The 22,512-nt window shown below is 44.0% G+C and overlaps 1 protein-coding gene across 1 annotated transcript in view; it reads left to right on the forward strand.

Moving 5' to 3' along the window:
- The window catches only part of LOC143286517 (tumor protein p53-inducible protein 11-like), a 117,313-nt gene extending 97,004 nt beyond the window's left edge, over nt 1-20,309 (forward strand). Inside the window, exons 6-7 of the mRNA XM_076594104.1 lie at nt 13,307-13,419; nt 20,183-20,309. Of these exons, the coding sequence (XP_076450219.1) occupies nt 13,307-13,419; nt 20,183-20,185 (116 nt within the window). The 3' untranslated portion in view covers nt 20,186-20,309. The remainder of the gene's footprint in view (nt 1-13,306; nt 13,420-20,182) is intronic.
- Nucleotides 20,310-22,512: the final 2,203 nt, after the last annotated feature.

Genomic DNA, 22,512 nt, shown 5'->3' on the forward strand with positions numbered 1-22,512 from the left:
GAAGGAAAAGGAAGAAGGGTGGTGTCAGACAGGAACACTGATATATCCTCTGTACGTCGAAATGTACGTCTCTCATACATAGCGAACAATGCTCATGGAAGTAGAAGAAAAAGAAAGTCACCCATCGTTGCGCAATTTCTTGCGTCTTGTCTTTCCGTAGATCTGGCCACAACTTCCTGCCATTGTGTGCTTACTTTGTCATTTGTTTTCTGCAGGCAAAATGACACTGCTGTGATCGAGTGATTTTGAAGTCTTGTATCATTGTGAAGGATGGTTCAGAGGTGAATGCAAAACCCACATTGAATTCCTTGATGCAAATGTTAAGTCGTGAAATGTTATTAGTTTACATGGTGTGAAATCCCTCAGCAGTGGCCATGGGTGAGAGATGAAATCTTCCGTGTGACACACCAGAGCGAAAGAACGACAAAGGTGGAGTGGTGGCCAAGTGGTAATGTGTTCGGGATGGAATCCCACACTCGCCAGTAGTTTCTTCCCCTCCACTTTGTTCCTTCGTTTCATTCTTTATTCCTTCGTTCCGTAAAAGTGATACTGGACCTACATGACCTAAAGTTAAAGCTCACACCAGTCTACACAGTAAAACTTAACGCGCTTCTGTAATCCGAACGATTGACGGATTTATCAGGAGCTAAATCTCTGGAGTCTTCAACTGCAGGCTAGACACGGGTGGGTATGAAGGGTGATATGGTGAGGGCTGGAGGTCATAGGACAGACTGGAGTTGGTGAAGAGATCGATGAGGACCAACGGAAACGGGGAAAGGTCCCTTAATACAACGTCGCTCTAGGATGGAAACGCTGTTGTCTGGACGTCCTTCACTGTGATTTCGGTTAGCAAAGTGTAAAACAAAGTTTCCCACAGCATACTGGAGTTAGAAATGTCATTGTTCTGTGCCTGTTACTCACTATAATGTCTTGAAAAAAAAAGCTGGAGACAAAGAAATGATGCTGCGACAAGATGTGCAAAGGATATAAATAAAGAAGGCAGAAACTAGGGAGGAGGGGGGCTAGGGGGGCGGGGGGGGGGGGGGGGGGGGGGATCCAAGAGGAGATCAATGATGCTTTCCATACACTACGGTGATCCTGCTCCATGCAACGCATTGCAGTCAGAGTGTAGTTGCGGAAAGAGTGGGACGTATTATTCCTATCACTGTATTGCATTATTTTATTTTTTTTTTTTTTTATTTTTTTTTTTAGTCACAACAGATTTCTCTGTGTGAAATTCGGGCTGCTCTCCTCAGAATTTTGTCAGGGACAAACATTTTGCTGCCGTGGGTGCACACGGGACCTCGGTTTATCGTTTCATCCGAATGACTAGCGTCCAGACCACCACTTTAGGTCAAGTGGATGGGGAGAAAATGCTGGCGACTGTGCCGGGATTCGAACCAGTGTGCTCAGATTCTCGCGCTTCCTAGGCGGACGCGTTACCTTACGCCATCACTCTACAAGTGTCTTGAACATAGTGTTCTGAAGCTTTCACGTCCCTGTGTTCCGGTACAACACTGTGGCGCCTTTCGATGACAGCGGCAGTGTGTGTGTGTGTGTGTATATATCAACCAAAAACCAACAACAACAAAAAACAAAAAAATAGCCGTCTGAATCTAACGAGCACTTAAGCGCTTTCCCGCCGTGTGACGCCTGTCCCTTTGTGAAACCGTCTGTGCACAAGGGTGCAAAAGAATTAGCGACAAGGCTTGTGCCCTTTTTGCTCGTTGTTAGTGTCACGTCTACCAGACCTTCCGGGCCATGTGCGTGACCGCGTACGGTTTCTTGGTTTACCACCCTCAGTAGCGTTCGTGGATTGAAACCAGCACCAGTAAGGGGCAGTTAGTGACATGGAATGGCCATTGAATACAGTCACACACACACACACAAACTGAAGTTGGATCACAGTGTTGAGGCCTTCAGTTTCAGTTGTTTTTTTGTTTTTTGTTTTTTTTTCCAAACAAATCCATATAAGCTGCTGGGCAGATGCTTGACCAGCAGCATAACCCAATTCACTCAGGCCTAGAGCGCATGAATATACAATTGTGTGCCTGTACGAGTGGATCTCTTCTACAGAATTCGACCAGATAAAAGCACATGTTGTCATGGACTCTTTTTCAAATGCGTGCTGCACAAGGAACCTCGGTTTATCGTCTCATCCGATTGACTAGACGCTCAATTTGATTTTCCAATGAGATTTGGGAGAAAGACCAAATCCAGGACGGTCTTCGCTCTTAATCCTTAACCACACTGGATGTGCGATTGACCAGATGTTGTTCTCAGTAGGGAGGGTTGGTTGGTGATTTCCTGCCGACTTGTAATCATATTGATAACCAGTGAACACCATCCTAATGACTCAGATGAGTGCAGGGTCTCCTCTGGTGTGTGACCGTGTGGCATCATTAATTGATAAACCTCAGCGGACTGTCAGCACAAGTGATGCGACAGAATAAGCCTCTATGTATCAGGTTATGCACTGTTTTGTAAAGGGTGTAGATTAGAAAGGAATGATGTCTATAGTCAAAAACCTTTACCAAAAAACGTTTTGAGGTCTGAATTCTTGTTAAAAGGGGTATTTCAGCGGAGCAGCGTAGGGTATAGTAGATGGGATGCCTAATCGAAAAACAAACTAAAACAAGCATATTGTCAGCGATCAACAAAAGGCAATCACTGACAAGCAACAAAGTCCATAGCATAGAACAGGAGAAAAGAGAAACGTCCTCGCCAACCACCACAACTGTCTGCTGTCTTGTGAGCTGCTGAGACAGCGCTGCTGAGAACGGTAGTTCAAAGGAAGGGAGCAGCAGCTTTAAACGGAGATGAAAGCGCTGAGCAGTTTTGTTTTATGAAAAGGAATTAGGTCAGGCCCTGATCTGAAGGTGAGAGACAATGAAACTGCTTCACTGCAGTCTCTGTGGATTAAAAATGTTGGGTTGTAATAGCTTTATTCTTTTTTTGAAATAGAGAGCAACGAGTGCAATTGAATGAACGATTGGTTAGCTTTTGTTTGCTTCATTGGAATTTATATGGTTGTTTTTAACCCACCAAAAATACTTTGAATTGAAAGAAGGGGGAACAATAGAAAATAGAGACAAGCCTGCTTCAGCAGAAAGGCAATGAGAAAATGGGAGTAAAAAAGGCCACTGAAAGAGATCAAAGAGGGAGATCACATCACCAATGAAGAGGTGAAAAACAGAGTCAGGCAAACCATGAGATCCCATTAAGATCTCCAAACAACGGTCGAGAAACAAAAAGAAGTGGTAAAGGCACGTCACTCGATCAGCGGGACCTGCCAGTACAATCCTGCAAGACACAATGGAAAGAAGGAGAGGCAGACAGAAAAAGATATGGGAGTGGAGTGGGAGGGGGTTTGGGGGGAGGGGAGTCGGGGGTGGGGGGGTTGGGGGGGGGGGGGGGGGGGCAGTATCCCAGAACGGACAGGACTGAGACAGAGCGACGCCCTGAGACAGACGATGAACAGGGAGAAATGGAGAGAACTGTGGTAGCCAGGTCAATACCACCAGTGGTGCCCCTTCGGTCGTGAGACCACGGGGTAGAAGAGGGAGAAAGGTATCTTGTATCGCCAGAAGAGAATCACGTTACCAGGACTTTGGTCTCAGTGTGCACTGAGCACTGCAAAATTCACGAGTTTCCGAAACTTGACTCTCTTCTGTGCAGATTGAATCTTGATTGATGTGCTCTCTCTCTCTCTCTTTGTCTCTTTCCCTGTTTCTCTCTCATTTCTCTCTCTTGAAAGAGAGAGAGAGAGAGGGGGGGGGGAGGGGCGGAGACAGACAGACAGACAGACAGACAGAGAGAGAGTAGATGGTGACACCAGAAGCGAAGAGACTGGTAGATCGAAACATTATGAGAAGTAATGGTTTAAAGATAATAACACAATGAAATTAAATCGAAAAACGCAAAAGAACCCGAAACTTTGACCGAGCAATTTAATTAACAATTCCTGTTCTGCGTTTATGATGCGCGTGGTGGAGAAGTATATAATGCTGAAAAAAGGATTCAGATAAGGGCAGAAATCTTATACAGAGTTCCCAAAAGGTTAAGGTCCATTGGCCAACTTGACCTCTTGGTTGCCGAAACGTTGTGGAATGAAATAGTGTGGCACATGCGTTTCCAGTGCACTATTTATACAACTAAAAAGGAAGGGGGTCATTCTGGAATAGCCTATATACCCTTCTTAGCTCCATTATAACTAAACTGAAGCAAACGTGGGGAAGTTCTGTTTTGATAGCCTCCATTGGCTCTTACTGGGCCAAATTTATCCTAGCGGTTATTTCAAACGAGCCTAGAATGGCTTCCGTATGTATTACGAAAGGCGTGGGGTTCAAATCCACCATAGAAGGTGCGAGGGGTGTCAATTATAACTAATTAACTGCTATGCATTTACAACCTGCTCATCCTGAAACAGAAATCCATGAAATCCTGAAAGAAATGAAAATAAAATCCTGTGAGCTCGATCCTATACCAGCCTCTTATCTTTTCCCAGTGTGTATTACAGTTTCTCCCTACAATCACCAATATTGTCAGCTCATCCCATCTCACTGGAACGTTTCCAACCACTTTCAAAACTGCAATCGTCCGGCCTCTTCTGAAGAAACCCAACCTTGACGCAAACATTTTGAAAAACTGTCGACCAGTTTCTAATCTTCCATTCCTGTCCAAACTCCTTGAAAAAGCTGTCCTGAAGCAGCTCAACAGCTACCTTTGTTTAAACAAATCTCATCCACCCCCATTTCAGTCTGCCTATAGCGCTGACCACAGCACCAAAACAACCCTCCTTCACATCCTGAATAATCTACTGCTAGCGTCCGACTCAGGACAAATTTCCCTTCTTACTTTTCTCGACTTGTCAGACGCCTTTGACAGGATAGACCATTCAATCCTTCTTTCCCGTCTTCATTTTACATTTGATATCAACGGCACTGTTCTAAACTAGTTCAAATCATATCTCACTGATCGATTCCAATCTGTCACTATTGATAGTTTCCAGTCTGAACCCTTTAAAATCGAACATGGAGTCCCACAGGGATCTGTTTTCAGCCCAGTGTTCTTCACACTGTACACTGCTCCTCTCGCTGAAATTATTAACCGCCATAATGTCAGTCATCATTCTTATGCTGATGACACTTAACTCCAGAAGAGTGATAACCCTCAAAAATTACCCTCGCCGTTATTTTTGTGGTCGCTCTTGCAAGAAACATCCAACTGCTTCCTGGACATACAAAACTGAATGACTCTAAATAAGTTACAATTGAACGCGGACAAAACTGAAGCAATGATCATAGGAACTAAACAAAAACTGTCTTCCATCACAACTGACGCGATCAAACTTGACAGTACATCCATCCCTCTTCCCAGTTCAGTCAGGAACCTCGGCGTTGAGACGAAACGAAAGACGGAGAACGAGAAGAAATGGAGTGGGAAGGGTAAGAAGAAGAAGAGGCAGAGGAGAAGAACTACAGAAAAAAAAAGAAGAAAAAAAAGGAAGACAACACACACACACACACACACACACACACACATCTTTATTCTCCGATTCTCTCCCCACCACTCTCCACGCCCCACACCCCAAGAGCAGAGACAAACACAAAGTAAACAACAAACCAGGCATTATTTTCATTTTACAAAGTACATAATTATTTCTCTTAATTCTTATGCATGATTGTGAAGTGATGATAAAAAAAAAAGAAAAGAAAAGTTACGTCATCAATATTGAATGGCGACACCAGCAAACAAAACTTTAATACTGGGGGTGTGGGGGTGGGGGTGGGGTGATTGTAATATTACGATTGTAATTTTTAAGTTCCACAAACATCTGGTGTATAATTTTTTTTCATAGTGCTGGGCAACATAGAGCAGAGCGTGCATTATTTTCTTGGCTTTCGTGACACAAAGGACAGAGAACTTAAATAGTTTGAACAAAAAAGTTCCAGATCAAAATGATTGCATATATCATTTCTGATATTCCTAATTGAAATCTAGAGCGTGCCTCATTCTCTTGTGTTTTCTGACACAAGGGACAAATCCAATCGTTTGTACAAAATGTTCTATGTCAAAATGCCTGCATATGTCAGTTCTGACATTCCTGATCTTAATCTCACCGTCAGTGAGAGAAACGCAAACACGCACGCACGCATACACACACACACACACACACACACACACACACACACATACACACACAGAAGGGGGCGAAGTGGAAGGGGTTGGAGGGAGGCCAGCACACATCTTCATTTGAGAGCGAGGAAGCGGATAGGCGATTGACAAAAGGATGCAGATGCCGCTTGCTGTGGAAAAAATAACGTGTGTGTGTTTTCTTTCTTTCTTTCTTTCTTTCTTCCCTTGCTCTGTACAATCTTTGTCAGGTCTGTAGTTCGTGTCAAATTTATATCTTATATCAGGACAGCAGTTTAGTGGCGTTTGGCCCACGTTCTCAGAAAGAAAGAAAGAAAGAAAAACAGACATACAACAAAACATGATAATATTAGTGTCTGGATTTATTGTAATACATTTCCATGTTCAGCACACCTGCATACATCATACATATATACTTTGTTTACCTGTGAGATTGGATTTCTTCTGCAGAATTATGCCCACTTTGCTACCATGGGTTCTTTGTCAGTGCGCCAAGTGCGTGCTGCGCACGTGACCTCGGTATGTTGTCTCATCCGAATTAGATCAGTTTGTTTTTCCAGTTAAACTTGCGAGAAAGGGCAATAGCTGGATTCAAACTCAGACCCTCACGGACTACGTACTGGCAGATGAGCATCTTAACCTTTGTATGAGACTTATCTGGTCTTCTTGATCACAGCCCGGCGGGGGGGAGGGGGGGGGGGGGGGAGACACAGCACCCCCTGTCCATTCTCTCCAACAGTGCCAACACCAAAGAAGAAAACTAATGACCATGCTATGAGAACCTCTAGGCCATAGGAGCCAAAGGCAGTAGGTCATTAATCTGTAATCCTTACATGACGACAGGAGCCAGCAAATCAGCTTGAAGAACTCTCCATGGAGCGAAACCCCCGTCGTTTGTTTGAGCCAGGCATGCTCTTTTGCCCCTGCTGGAGTAAACACTGACCTCCCTGATCGTGGGCACATTCGGGATATGAAGAGTTATTCATTTTTGTTCTTTCTTCTTGCACACTTCTTTCTTTATGCGCGCAGCATTTGTTCTGTTTCTGAACGGGGTTTTAATGGTATGGTGGTTATACCCATGCCGATTTGACGCTTGGTGTACTTAATGAGATGGATTAATAAAGAGAGAGAAAAAGGGGGGTGGGGTTGGGGTCGAGGGGGTGGTTGTCCCTGGGTTTGCACTGTTCCGTTGGAAATTGACCATTATCACTTCAGTGCTAATAGCTCAAACCACATTTCCTACCTGTGAGCCATACTTTAGACACTATCCGTTTCACACACACACACACACACACACACACACACACACACGTACTCTCTCTCTCCCCCCATCTCTCTCTCTAACACACACACACACACACACACACACACACACACACACACACACGCACCACACACGCAGGGATAGAGAGAGAGGGAGAGATGGGGAAACTGAAAAAACGATGAAGAGAGGACGACGACGAAGAAGAAGAATGCTAAAACAAGGAAAGGAGATGATATCACTTACAGATCACTACTGCCTGATTATTGTTTGGGAATGGGTTCTGACAGTTAGTAACCTTGGCAGAAGGATTGGTGGTTGGCACATAACTGTTTCAGTTTCAGTTTCTCAAGGAGGCGTCACTGCGTTCAGACAAATCCATATGCGAAGCACTACATCTGCCTAGGCAGATGCCTGACAACTGCATAACCCAATGCTCTTTGTCAGGCCTTGAGTGCATATGTGTGTATTAATTTTGTTTACCTATCAGATTGGATTTCTTCTACAGAATTTCGCCAGAGGATTACACATTTGTTGCCATCGGTCTTGTTTCTGTGCGTCAATAACCTGCTCACACACAGCACGTCGATTTGTTGTCCCATCCGATTGACTAGATGCTGAGTTTGATTTTTCCAGTCAAACATGGGAGAAAGAGTGAGAGCAGGGATTCAAACCCAGACCCTCACGGACATTCCACGAACAGTCGGGACTATTTTCAAACCCACCTTCCCCGCACAATCGTATACTATTTCCAATTTCGCCTTCCCTAAACAGCTGTGTACAGATTTCAATCTCAGCTTGCCCGTTCAATCGTGTATTATGTCACAGTGGATGTGAGTTCTCTCACTGCCCAGATGGCCGTAAAAAGTCTGCAGGACTTTAAAAAAAAAAAAATCCAACTTAATCCCTAATTAAGCTTACACCCACAACATAGGTCGATAAAGTCGTGTTTGATCTTGGCGCTTTGACTGGATGTAACTTTGAATTCCCTCGTTTGAGTGTCATGGGTAAGGGATTTTGTCCTCTTTTGCTCCATGCGTGGCCGTTTGGATGCTTATCATCAATGAGGCGATACATCGAGATGTTCCCTCCCTCTCTCTCTGTCCCTCCACCCCCCCCCCCCCCCCCCTCTCTCTCTTTCTCTCTTTCCCTCTCTCTTCCAATTCCCACACCAATTCTCTACCCTCCAGTCACTCCCTTTACCCTTCCGTCTTTCTCCCATCCTTTTTTCTCTCCCTGCCCTCCTGTGCCTCTTGTTGTCCACCTTTCCTTCTCCCTGTTTCTCACTCACTCTTTCTCACTCTCTGTCTCTGTCTCTGTCTCTCTCTCTCTCTCTCTCTCTCTCTCTCTCTCTCTCTCTCTCTCTCTCTCTGTACCCTCTTCTCTCCCTAACTTCCCTCTTGTCTATCTCTTGATCACCAACGCGTGTCCACTTTCGTGTGCGTGGGTGCTTGCGTGTGATCGCGCGTGTGTGTATGTATATATGTCGTACGTGTGAACGTACGTACATAGTTATATATGTATGTACGTATGTAAGTATGTACATACGTATGGATGTATGTATGCGGGTTGTGGTTGTGTGTGTGTGTGTGTATGTGTGTGTGTGTTTCTGGAACAGTGAGCATGCTGTCTACAGTCCCTGTACAAGAGATGTGGCTGCTGTCGTCAGAAACGTGCAACAGGGTCCGTATTGCAGCTGTCACCATCACCGTGTGCTTTTACTGGGCTCAGGTTCGGGAGGCCCGCCATTACGCGATCCACTATTGAGGTGGATCCATTGAGGTTCCAACACCCACCCCCCACCCACCCACCAGACCCTGCAACCCCCCCTCCTTATCATCCCTCTACTCCCATCCTCCTCCCCATCCTCCTCCTTCTCCTCCTCCTCCACCACCACCACCACCACATCCACCAGCCACCTCCTCGGCCTTCATGTGTCCTCGCTTGCTGCAAGTAAGGAACAAAGATTGTTTAGTTGGGGGTGGGGGGTGAGGGGAGCAGAGAGAGAGAAACGGGGTGGGAAGGAGATTGGTGAACAGCATCTACACGTGCACTAGCAAATCTTATCTCTTGTGTGAGTTTCACGCTGAAAACTGTCTGATATCTGATATGTGTAACTTCAAGTAAAAAACAAAAAGCAATGCTCGAATACTCTTGAAATGATTCAGCTGTTTTGCGTCTTCGTCTGCCTCTCTCTCTGTTCCGATGACAGAACAGTAAAGATCTCTTTTTCTTTTCTTTTCTTTTTTTAATATTGAGTTTCGTGTAAATAAAGCATTGCTGCTTTATTTGTTGTTGCATTCTCTGCCCTTTCCCTGTTCAAATATAACAATAATATTAAAAAAAAATATCTGTGATGCATTTGCCTCTGTTTATCACTTCGTCTCAGTCACCAAGTAACGTGTTGCAAAGGTTAAACTAAAAGTCCTAAAGTGAACCACAACCACAGGCCAGCTGGGTTGAACACAAACATGAGAGCAGTGAAACACAGTAAAAATTTGATGGATCATTCAGTAAAAGAAATATATTGGAAATCAGTGAGTACATAATGGGGTAGTAATCCAGAATAAGAAACACTAGCCGAAGATGGTCATTCTCTGTAATTTCTGATAAAATAACCAGTTCATGCAGCATTGTAGCAGGCAGTAAGTAAGAGTTGTTCTGAATTACCATCTGTGAAAAGAAACACTTTTTCCAGAACAAGGAACGCTGTTACAAACGATAAAATTCATGTAGAATTTGCTAAGTCTGTTTGGTACTGTACCTATTTTCGTGTAAGATCAGCAGGCTTCAACTGTAAATGCTGTGATTCGAAAATTGGACCGTCAGATTGAAAGCCTGACACAATAATCACTTCTCTCTGTCTCTCTCACTCTCTCTGCCTCTCTCTCTCTGTATATTCTCTTTGTCCACCCTCATCTCTCTCCCTCTCTCTGTCTCTCTCTCCCCTCTTTCTCCTCCCTCTATCTCTTCCTCCCTCTGTCTCTCTCTTTCTCTATTTCCCACCTGTCCCTTTCTCCTTGTCAGCCTTCCTCCCCTCTCTCTTTCCCCTCTCTGCCCCCTCAGTATCCCCTCTCTCTTCCTTATCTTTTCCTCTCTCTCTATTCCACCCTCTCTGTACCCCCTTGTCTCTCCCCTCGTTCTCTCTCCCTCTGTTTCTCACCCCTCCTCTCTCTCCTTACGCTCCCTCTCTCTGTCTCTATTTGCCTCTGTCTTGTCTCTCTGTCTCTGTCTCTGTCTCCCTCTCTCTATTTCAAACATCGATGTTGGGTCGAAGGGAGGCCACACACCAGAGGAAACCCTCCACTGCTGTTGAGCCACTTTGGTGGTTTTCAGTAGCGCTTGTTCTGATTCAAAGTACTTCGGACACAACAGCTAAGCCCCATACTGACGTCAGTTATGGCTGTTGCTAGCCAGACTGAGCAAGCGTCCCTTCCCCCCCACCTCTCCCCACCCCTTCTCACGCCCCACACCCTAGAGCGGAGACCGACACTACGTCCCTCCAACGAGGGTCCGCCATGAATCTGCGGACACTGAAGACCTTGACAAGAATCACCCCAAGTGGAGAGTCATCAAAACTGAGGTCACCATGACAGCAGGGCATGAAAGGCCACATGAATTGCTTGATCCCATAGGGAGTGAAAGATCGATGAGGATAGGGAGGTAGAGAGGGGAGGAGGGGGTGGAGAAGAGGGAGGAGCGAGGGAGTGAAGGAGAATAAAGAAGAGAAGGGAGAAAGACATAGATAGAAAACAAAATGAAAAGGGAATGGGGAAGACAGGAAGGGGAAAAGGGAATGGCAGACAGACACACACACAGGCGAACAGACGAGTCAGGAGCAAGATAGTCAGACAGAAACGAAACGAAACGAATTTTTATTTCACAAGGGTAATGGAGTAACCACAGCTGCTTTTTTACATCCAGCCCTCAAGGGCAAAAAAAGAAGGAAAAGTGAAAGAAAAAAAAAAAAGCAATGGCAAAACACTCACACACACACACACACACACACACACACACACACACACACACACACACACACACACACACACACACACACACACACACACACACACACACACACACACACACACACACACACACACAATTACACATGAAAATAAAGCGCATGTACACAACCTAACTAAGTGCGACGCAGCGACACATATTGTCATTGAAAAGATGAAATCATTATAGAATGAAATGATTATTAGAGAGTGGGAAAAAAGAGAAGAAGAAAAAGAAGAAGAAGATGATGATGATGATGATGATAACAGGGAGAAGGAGAGACAGAGTGACAGACACCGATAGCTGGAACATGGGGAGTGAATTCATGGCAATTATCATATTGTATGTATATATATATATATATATATATATATTTATATATATATATATATATATTTATTTATATTTATATATGAAATATGAATGATTTTTAAACATAATCAGTACATTTTAGGATATACAGGTGTGAAATTTGAAAGACAGACAAAAGAACAGCACAAATAGAATGCTTAAAACGATGGCTGCTGACCCTGTTGTGGTGTGACAATTTATTTGCAGGACATTGGGTAAAAAAAATCCCCACCATCAGCACAACGCCCTGCAATAAACCACGCTTCGACTAAACCACTTGAGATGAGAGAGAGTGAGAGAGAGAGAGACAGACAGACAGACATACAGACAGAGAAAAAGAGGGGCAGGCAGAGAGAAAAAGAGAGACCGCAGAGAGAGAGAGAGAGAGAGAGAGAGAGAGAGAGAGAGCCTCATCCCGAATGAATCAACGTAAACAAGAAACCAGGCATTATTTTCATTTTACGAAGAACATAACTATTTCCCTATTTTTTATGCATGATTGTGAAGTGATACAAAAAAACAACAAACAAAAAACAAAACAACAACAACAACAACAACAAAAACCAGGTACGTCTTCAGTATTGAATGGTGACATAAGCAAACATAACATTAATAGTTAGGGGTGATCGTAATATTACAGTTGTAATTTTTAGGTTCCACAAACATCTGGCGTATATTTTTTCTTAGTGCTGGACAACATAGAGCAAAGCGTGCATTATTTTCTTGGGTTTCGTGACACTAAGGACAGACAACTTTAACAGTTTGAACAAAAAAAGTTCCAGATCAAAATGATTGCATATGTCATTCCTGATATTCCCAGTTGATTTCTAGAGCGTGCTTCATTCTGTTGTATTTCATGACACAAGGGACAAATGCAATCGTTTGCACAAAAAGTTCTATGTCAAAATGTCTGCATATGCCATTTCTGATATTCCTGATCTAATTCTCGCCGTTATATCGTCAGTGAGAGAAACACAAACATGCACGCACACACGCATACACATACACACACACACACGCACGCACGCACGCACTCACACACACACACACACACACACACACACACACACACACACAGAGAGAAGGGGGCGAAGTGGAAGGGGTTGGGGGGAGGCCAGCACACATCTTCATTTGAGAGCGAGGAAGCGGATAGGCGATTGACAAAAGGATGCAGGTGCCGCTTGCTGTGGAAAAAATAACGTGTGTGTGTTTTGTTTCTTTCTTTCTTTCTTTCTTCCCTTGCTCTGTACAATCTTTGTCAGGTCTGTAGTTCGTGTCAAATTTATATCGGGACAGCAGTTTAGTGGCGTTTGGCCCACGTTCTCAGAAAGAAAGAAAGAAAAACAGACATACAACAAAACATGATAATATTAGTGTCTGGATTTATTGTAATCATTTCCATGTTCAGCACGCCTGCATATATATATTATGTTCGTACGTACGAACATACGTGCGTACTAATGTGTATATGCATGTATGTACTACGTTTGTATGTATGTGGATTGTGGTTTTTTGTGTCTGTTTCCTGAACAGCGAGCATGCTGTCTACAGTCCCTATACAAGAGATGTGGCTGCTGTCACCAGAAACGTGCAACGGGTTCCGCATTGGGGCTGCCACCATCACCGTGTGCTTTTACTGGGCTCAGGTTCGGGAGGCCCGCCATTACACGTTCAATTGAGGTTCCACCCACCCCGCCCCCCACCCACCCGCCAGGCCCTGCAAGCCCCCCTCCTTATCATCCCTCCACTCGCATCCTTCTCCTCCTCACCATCCTCCTCATTCTCCTCCTCCTCCTCTTCCTCCACCACCACCACCAACCACCTCCTCGGCCTTCTTGTGTCCTCGCTTGTTGCAAGTAAGGAACAAAGCTTGTTTGGTGGGTTGGTGGGGGGTGGGTGGGGGGGTGAGGGGGGAGAGACGGGGTGGGAAGGAGATTGGTGAACAGTATCTACACGTGCACTAGCAAATCTTATCTCTTGTGTGAGTTTCACGCTGAAAACTGTCTGATATGTGTAACTTCAAGTAAAAAACAAAAAGCAATGCTCGAATACTCTTGAAATGATTCAGCTGTTTTGCGTCTTCATCTGCCTCTCTCTCTGTTCCCGATGACAGAACAGTAAAGATCTCTTTTTCTTTTCTTTTCTTTTTTTAATATTGAGTTTCGTGTAAATATAGCATTGCTGCTTTATTTGTTGTTGCATTCTCCGCCCTTTCCCTGTTCAAATACAACAATAATTTTTTTTTTTTTGAAATTATCTGTGATGTATTTGCCACTGTTTATTACTTGTCTCAGTCACCAAGTGACGCGTTGCATGCCTTGGATGTTCTATGTTGTCTCCTTTTTGATGTTGTGCGTAGCGAGGTATGGAAACGTCTGCACGTATAACGATAGTTGTTTTCTTTTAAGAAAAGAAGTAAGCACCTGCTATTTAACGAAAAATTTGTATCCACGAAACTGTCCCAAGTCCAGTATGTTGAACAGCACGAATAGAAAGAGAGTGAATGGAGTGTACGCTCCCCCTTTTTTTTTAACATGAAGATAATTTTGAAATAACGAATTCATGGATCGGCACAGTGCTACTTTGGGAAGGAAGTTTTTTTTTGGATAGGCCATGAAAACAGGATTTGAAGTTTAGTCAAATCAGAGCACTGTTGTAACATATAAAATTGTGAATCAGAAACCCCTGTAAGTTTATTTTCCTGATGACTATATCCATGAAAAAAAAAAAGATTAAGATAGCCATACTGGATGAGATGGATAAGATTATATGCATTTGGTGGAATTGGCTTTTCTTTCTTTCTTTCTTTGAATGACACGTTGGAAGAATGGGCCATGCCTAAAATCTTAATCCTTGAACAAAGAACGTTTTGATTTCTGAGTTCTTTTCTTTCTTTCTTTCTTCTCCACTTCGTATTTTCCGTTTTCTTCTGCTTCTTACTAGTTCATTATCATGTTTTTCATTAACTCGAAACAGACGTATTTCTGTTTTGAATCACTAGTCAAATGATTTTCTTTCTTCTTCAGATGGAATGTTGCAAGCCCATTTTGCTTCTCCTTCTTCTTCTTTTTTGTTTTGTTATTCATTCATTATCTATTTATCTTTAATGTAGAATTATGCTAAATCGGGTTGAAGTACTCAAGATACCAGTTATGAGGAAGAAAATATTCATAAATCACTGGAGAGAGAGGGCGGGGGAGAGACAGACAGACAGACAGACAGACAAACAACAGACAGAGATAGGCAGGCAGACAAACAACAGACAGAGATAGGCAGGCAGACAAGACAGACAGAGATAGGCAGGCAGACAAACAACAGACAGAGATAGGCAGGCAGACAAACAACAGACAGAGATAGGCAGGCAGACAAACAACAGACAGAGATAGGCAGGCAGACAAGACAGACAGAGATAGGCAGGCAGACAAACAACAGACAGAGATAGGCAGGCAGACAAGACAGACAGAGATAGGCAGGCAGACAAGACAGACAGAGATAGGCAGGCAGACAAACAACAGACAGAGATAGGCAGGCAGACAAGACAGACAGAGATCGGCAGGCAGACAAGACAGACGCAGGGACAGAGACTGGCAGACACAGGCAACTAAAAAGGTTAAGAGAATGCAACAGACAGACACAGAGAGACAGGGACAGATACTGACAGACACAGAGAGACAGGGACAGATACAGACAGACACAGAGAGACAGGGACAGATACTGACAGACACAGAGAGACAGGGACAGATACTGACAGACACAGAGAGACAGGGACAGATACAGACAGACACAGAGAGACAGGGACAGAGACTGGCAGACACAGAGAGACAGGGACAGATACAGACAGACACAGAGAGACAGGGACAGATACTGACAGACACAGAGAGACAGGGACAGAGACTGGCAGACACAGAGAGACAGGGACAGATACAGACAGACACAGAGAGACAGGGACAGAGACTGGCAGACACAGAGAGACAGGGACAGATACAGACAGACACAGAGAGACAGGGACAGATACTGACAGACACAGAGACAGACACAGAGAGACAGGGACAGATACTGACAGACACAGAGAGACAGGGACAGATACAGACAGACACAGAGAGACAGGGACAGATACTGACAGACACACAGAGAGACAGGGACAGATACAGACAGACACAGAGAGACAGGGACAGATACTGACAGACACAGAGAGACAGGGACAGATACTGACAGACACAGAGACAGACACAGAGAGACAGGGACAGATACTGACAGACACAGAGAGACAGGGACAGATACAGACAGACACAGAGAGACAGGGACAGATACAGACAGACACAGAGAGACAGGGACAGATACAGACAGACACAGAGAGACAGGGACAGATACTGACAGACACAGAGAGACAGGGACAGATACTGACAGACACAGAGAGACAGGGACAGATACAGACAGACACAGAGAGACAGGGACAGATACAGACAGACACAGAGAGACAGGGACAGATACTGACAGACACAGAGAGACAGGGACAGATACTGACAGACACAGAGAGACAGGGACAGATACAGACAGACACAGAGAGACAGGGACAGATACAGACAGACACAGAGAGACAGGGACAGATACTGACAGACACAGAGAGACAGGGACAGACACAGACAGGCACAGAGAGACAGGGACAGATACTGACAGACACAGAGAGACAGGGACAGATACTGACAGACACAGAGAGACAGGGACAGATACTGACAGACACAGAGAGACAGGGACAGACACAGACAGGCACAGAGAGACAGGGACAGATACTGACAGACACAGAGAGACAGGGACAGATACAGACAGACACAGAGAGACAGGGACAGATACTGACAGGCACAGAGAGACAGGGACAGATACTGACAGACACAGAGAGACAGGGACAGATACAGACAGACACAGAGAGACAGGGACAGATACTGACAGACACAGAGAGACAGGGACAGATACAGACAGACACACAGAGAGACAGGGACAGATACAGACAGACACAGAGAGACAGGGACAGATACAGACAGACACAGAGAGACAGGGACAGATACAGACAGACACACAGAGAGACAGGGACAGATACAGACAGACACAGAGAGACAGAGAGACAGGGACAGATACTGACAGACACAGAGAGACAGGGACAGATACTGACAGACACAGAGAGACAGGGACAGATACAGACAGACACAGAGAGACAGGGACAGATACAGACAGACACAGAGACAGACACAGAGAGACAGGGACAGATACAGACAGGCACAGAGAGACAGGGACAGATACAGACAGACACAGAGAGACAGGGACAGATACAGACAGACACAGAGAGACAGGGACAGATACTGACAGGCACAGAGAGACAGGGACAGATACTGACAGACACAGAGAGACAGGGACAGATACTGACAGACACAGAGAGACAGGGACAGATACAGACAGACACAGAGAGACAGGGACAGATACTGACAGACACAAAGCGAAAGGGTGAGAGAAAAAAAACAGAGAGAGAGAGTGAGAGAACAGTCAGACTGACAAACATACAAAGAGAGGGACAGTGACTGACAGACACAGACAGAGAGGGTGATAGAAAGATAGAGATCAGTGAGAAAAAGAGACAGACAGAGACGAGAAAAAATAAAACATACAGAGAGATAAGATAGAGATCAGTGAGAAAAAGAGACAGACACAGAGAGAGAGAGACAGAGAGAGAGAGAGTGACAGACAGAGAGATGTAGAAAGCCAGAGATAGACTGACTGAATAACTGGCTGACAGACAGACAGAGACTGATAGACACAGACAGATAGAGAGGATGAGAGAAGAAACAGACAGACTGACAGACACAGACAGATAGAGAGGATGAGAGAAGACACAGACAGACTGACAGACACAGACAGATAGAGAGGATGAGAGAAGACACAGACAGACAGACAGAGACTGACAGATAGGATGAGAGAAGACACAGACAGACAGAGACTGACAGATACAGACAGATAGAGAGGATGAGAGAAGACAGACAGACAGAGACTGACAGACACAGACAGATAGAGAGGATGAGAGAAGACACAGACAGACAGAGACTGACAGATACAGACAGATAGAGAGGATGAGAGAAAAAACAGACAGACAGACAGACAGTGACAAAAAGAGACAAGCAGACATACAGAGGAATAGACTGACTGACAAACAGACAGACAGACAAACAGGGACATAACTGACTGACACAGACGAATATAAATGATGAGAAAAAGAAACAGTCAGATGCACAGAGAGAGAGAGAGAGCGTGCTCACATGTGCTATTTCTACTGCATTACCTTTTTATATAACTGACCCTCGCCACTGTAAATGGTAGGTGGGCCTAATTGCGAACAGCGTATAATTTTACGAACTGTCTGTGTACTGCCCCACTTCGAAGCGTTCTCATCACACACATTTCACAATTGAACGTCTGCTTCCACTTCATTCTGATATCTTAATGAATATTCATTTCCAAGAACCAATCAAACATCAGTTGTTGCTGGCTATTTCCGCGCTCTTCGCGAACCACTTTGTCGACCAAATTCACAAACGTGCCCTTACAATCCTAAAATCAAGGAAAGCAAGTAGTAGAACTTAAACTTTTACACAATTTAAGATAGCTTGTTTGATTGGGTATGTTGAATGAATTGTGCATTACCATTGCTAGGAGAATTCAAGAAAGGATGTTTGTGACAGATCAGAACTTCAGTTTTGACAGGAATCTCCAAAATATTGCCGTTTGCAAGCAGACCATGGGATATTTTGACGTGAGTCTATTTGAAAACGATGATTCACAGGCACTGAGCGCTCTCTAAAGGGTGTGTTTGTGTATGGTGTGGTGGGTGTGTGTGCGTTTGAATGTGTGTTTGTGTGCATGTGTGATCAGAACCAACAATGCAAAAGTCTGGTGTGATGTCCCAATAACATGATATGTCCAGTGAGTTCAAGACCAGCTTCTGTTTTAATTGTCCACATGTACCCAAATTCATTGTTCGCAGTTAGATTTGCCCGTTCGCATTAATTTTACCTTCAGGCACCCCTGCTATTTCAACCGTTGAAAAAAACAAACAAACAAACAAACAAAAAAACAAAACAAAACAAAACAACAACAACTACAAAACCAAAAAACAACCGTCGGAAAGAATGAGTAGACGAGCTATTCCTGGTGCAACCAATTGGAGAAAGCCTTCAAAAATAGAAGTTACATTTGGCGATCGTACAACCTGTTATTTGCACAATATGCACGTTGAGCGGGTCGCTTTGACAGGATCGTTCGCAATTAGGCCTACCTACCCAATATAACCTATCAATTTCTCCACTTGTTTCCCACATTGCAGACAGACCGAGTATCTTCTTGTTAATGTTACTATTAAAGATTTGTTAACGCTCCCATATGAAGAACTTATTCGTATATATCTTTCTGTTGGATTAGAGAACCTATTCGTTTGTCTTCCTTTTGGAATCTGTCTTGTGTAATGCACAAGTTTTAAAGTTTGGTGTATATTAACCTGTTGTCTAAAGTTCATTCCATTTTCCTGTCTAGTCTTTGAATTCACTTCTAGCATTGTATCGTTTGGCATTTTTCTGTTTCAAAAGTGAAACTTTTGAAAAAAGAAAAAAATGTAACTGCTGATGTTGGTATTCTTTCGATACTGTACCTACGTATTTGAATCATGGCGTAATTTGCACTTTCATTTTTAAGAAATGGTAGGTTTTCCGGTTACGTCTGTATGTCGTTTATGGAATGTAATCATGTAAGCTGTTTTTGTTCCTCCGAGGGTAGTTATGGAATTATTCGTTACTGATAAGGAAATGCAATATATTTTCGAGGACTTGCGGTGGTTCTTTTGATTTATCTTTGAAACAGTTTTTATGTAAACTTTATTCAGGTAAGCACGATGACTGATTATGAAAACTTGCATGATTCTCTCTCTCTCTCTCTCTCTCTCTCTCTCTCTCTCTCTCTCTCTCTCAATGACATATGTAATGTAGTATTGTGTAGTGTACACCCTGTTTCGGGCGGAGACTGGATTAAAAAAAAAAACATAATAAAATTTTTAAAAAACCGCCAGTGCTTATCTATTATCCTCGAAAATAAAGAGTTTGTCTGTCTGTCTGTCTGTCTGTCTGTCTCTCTCTCTCTCTCACGCACGTACCCACGCACGCATGCACACACGCACGCGCGCATGCACACTCGCATACACAAACACAAACACAGACATAACACACACACACACACACACACACACACACACACACACACACACACACACACACACACACCAAAGCTTAAAACAAATAATAGAAATTGTCATTAAGAAATGCAAACACCCACTCACAGAGGCCTTTATTCTATCTATATCCATCCATCTGTTTCCAGTGACGCTTCTCCCTATGACTACCTGGACTCGAACCACGGAGCACAACTCCGGCTGGTTCCTGGTCTCCCGTCTGACTTCCACGCTGGTCGGGGCCCTGTACTACCACGCTGTGGGCTGCAAGACGGTGTCCCTGAAACCCAAATCCTCTGGAATGGATTCCAATGAATGATGATGATGATGATGATGATGATGGCCTGCATACATACATACATACACTTCTTTCACAGCACGGCAGATTCCAGAGACCGAGAACCGCATGAATTATACAGGGAGACGTGAAGAGGAAGGAAGGAAGGAAGGAAGGAAGGGGTGGGGTGTAAGGGGTTGGAGGTAGAGTGGTGGGCGTGAAGGGAGAGACAGAGGAAGAGGGGATGGGGGGTAGGGTTAGGGGTAGGGGGGTGGGGGGTTGGAAGAGGCTTGAAGAGGGGAGAGAAGTGGAGGGGGAAGGAGGGAGAGAGTAATGTCTTGGTGAGGTCCTCTTTAAAAAAAAAAAAAAAAGTGGGATATTTGTTTTCTTCTTCTTCTTCTCTTCAAAATGGGATTGTTCTTCCAGGGCAATGGGATTAAAAAAAAAAGTTTTAAGTTCCATCAATTATCAACAGTAGAAGTAGTAGTCCGCCATGTATCTAAATTCTAATTCATCAAACAGATATTCAGAACACGAAATATGAATGCTTTTTTTTGTCAAAAGTGAAGGGGAATCATCAATTATGATAGGGTACCCCCACCCAAACCCCACCCCAATAAAAAAAAAAAAAAAAAAAAAGCAAACAAAAAAACTGACATCCAATCTGCAGGAGATCCGGTTCAGTTCAGCTCGGTTACTCAAGGAGGCGTCATTGTGTTGGGGCAGATCCATATATGATACGCTTCATCACATTTGCTATGCAGGTTCCTGACCAGCAGCGTGACCCACCGCGCTTGGCCAGGCCTTGGGGAAAGAAAACAGGATAATAGATTAAAATAAATAAATAAGTAAATAAATAGATAAATGATAAAACATAAATACATAATAAATAAGAGGGGAGGGGGGGGGGTTACTTTTGTAGAATGTGATGGGGTTAACTATCGAGTGTCAGACTATGAGGGGTCAACCGTTTTATCCTTTGGGTGTGAAGGGTTTAACTATTGCCTTGGGATAAGAGGGGATAGCTGTCGCGGTGTCTTATGATAAAAAAAAGGGGGGGGGAGGGGGTGTTATCTGCTGTGGATGAAAGAGCAGCACCCATGATTATGCTTCTTTCTGGATACGGTGGGTAAATGATTGTAGATGATGTTAGATAAATGATGGGGGTTTTAAGCGATGTTGTCTTGAGAGTGGGGTGCTTGGGAAAGAGAACAGAGTGAGAGATGCTGTTGTAGTGTGTGAACATTTCGCTCCGGCATCCAAGCACCAACGCCTTTGCCCTCTCTCCCTATATCTCGTCTACCCCCGGTTCTTTGTTCTTCTTTGCAACCCCCTTGTCTCCCCACCCCTCCCCGCCTCCCCAGTATCACCTTCTTACACCGCCCCCCCCCCAGCCCCCCCAACCCCGCCCCCCCCAGCTCCTCACCTCCCCCCATCTCCCCCCCCCCCCCCCCCCCCCCCCCCCGCACACACACACACACGCCTCTATTAATGACAAACCAGTGAACTGTACAAACTGAAGGTGTGACGTCATTGTGGCAGGGATATGACGTCAAATGAAATGTCATCATGGAGAAGCGTCCTTCATGTAAGCGAGGCAAAGTCGTTGTTCTTTATTCTTTGTGCTTTTCTCTCTCTTTTTTTTTTCTTTTCCTCTCTTTCCACATCAAATAATCTTATCTTGTATCTATTTCAAGTGATTCTCGTTGGTGTGTGTATATATAAATATATATGTGAGTGGCATAATCCTCAAAAAAAAAAATGTATCATCATTATTCCTGGGAACTTTGGAGTCCATGTGTTTTGCCAAGCAAGTGGAGGAGGGATAATTGTGTTGTGCATGTTGTTTGCATGTGAAGAACGCACTGGAGTATAATTATGGTGTATGATATTATCTATGACAATTATATACTTCAGAGTGGTGGTAGTTTCAGATGTATCATTTTTATCTTGTCCAAATAACGTTGAAGATGAGCAAGGCACATTTGGAGACTGGATTCTTTTTTTTGTTGAAATGTGAGCGGACTGTATTTCTGTTCTTGCTTCCTTTCTTTATGAAGTTGGTGCATGTTCTGTCTGCAATGTATATTTCTTGTCTTTTTTATTTTTATTATTTTATTTTTTTTTTTTTTAGGGTGGTAATAAAATGAAAATCTCTCTCTCTCTCTCTCTCTCTCTCTCTCTCTCTCTCTCTCTCTCTCT

This window comes from Babylonia areolata, chromosome 10, assembly GCF_041734735.1.
Source record: "Babylonia areolata isolate BAREFJ2019XMU chromosome 10, ASM4173473v1, whole genome shotgun sequence".
Lineage (NCBI taxonomy): Eukaryota > Metazoa > Mollusca > Gastropoda > Neogastropoda > Buccinidae > Babylonia > Babylonia areolata.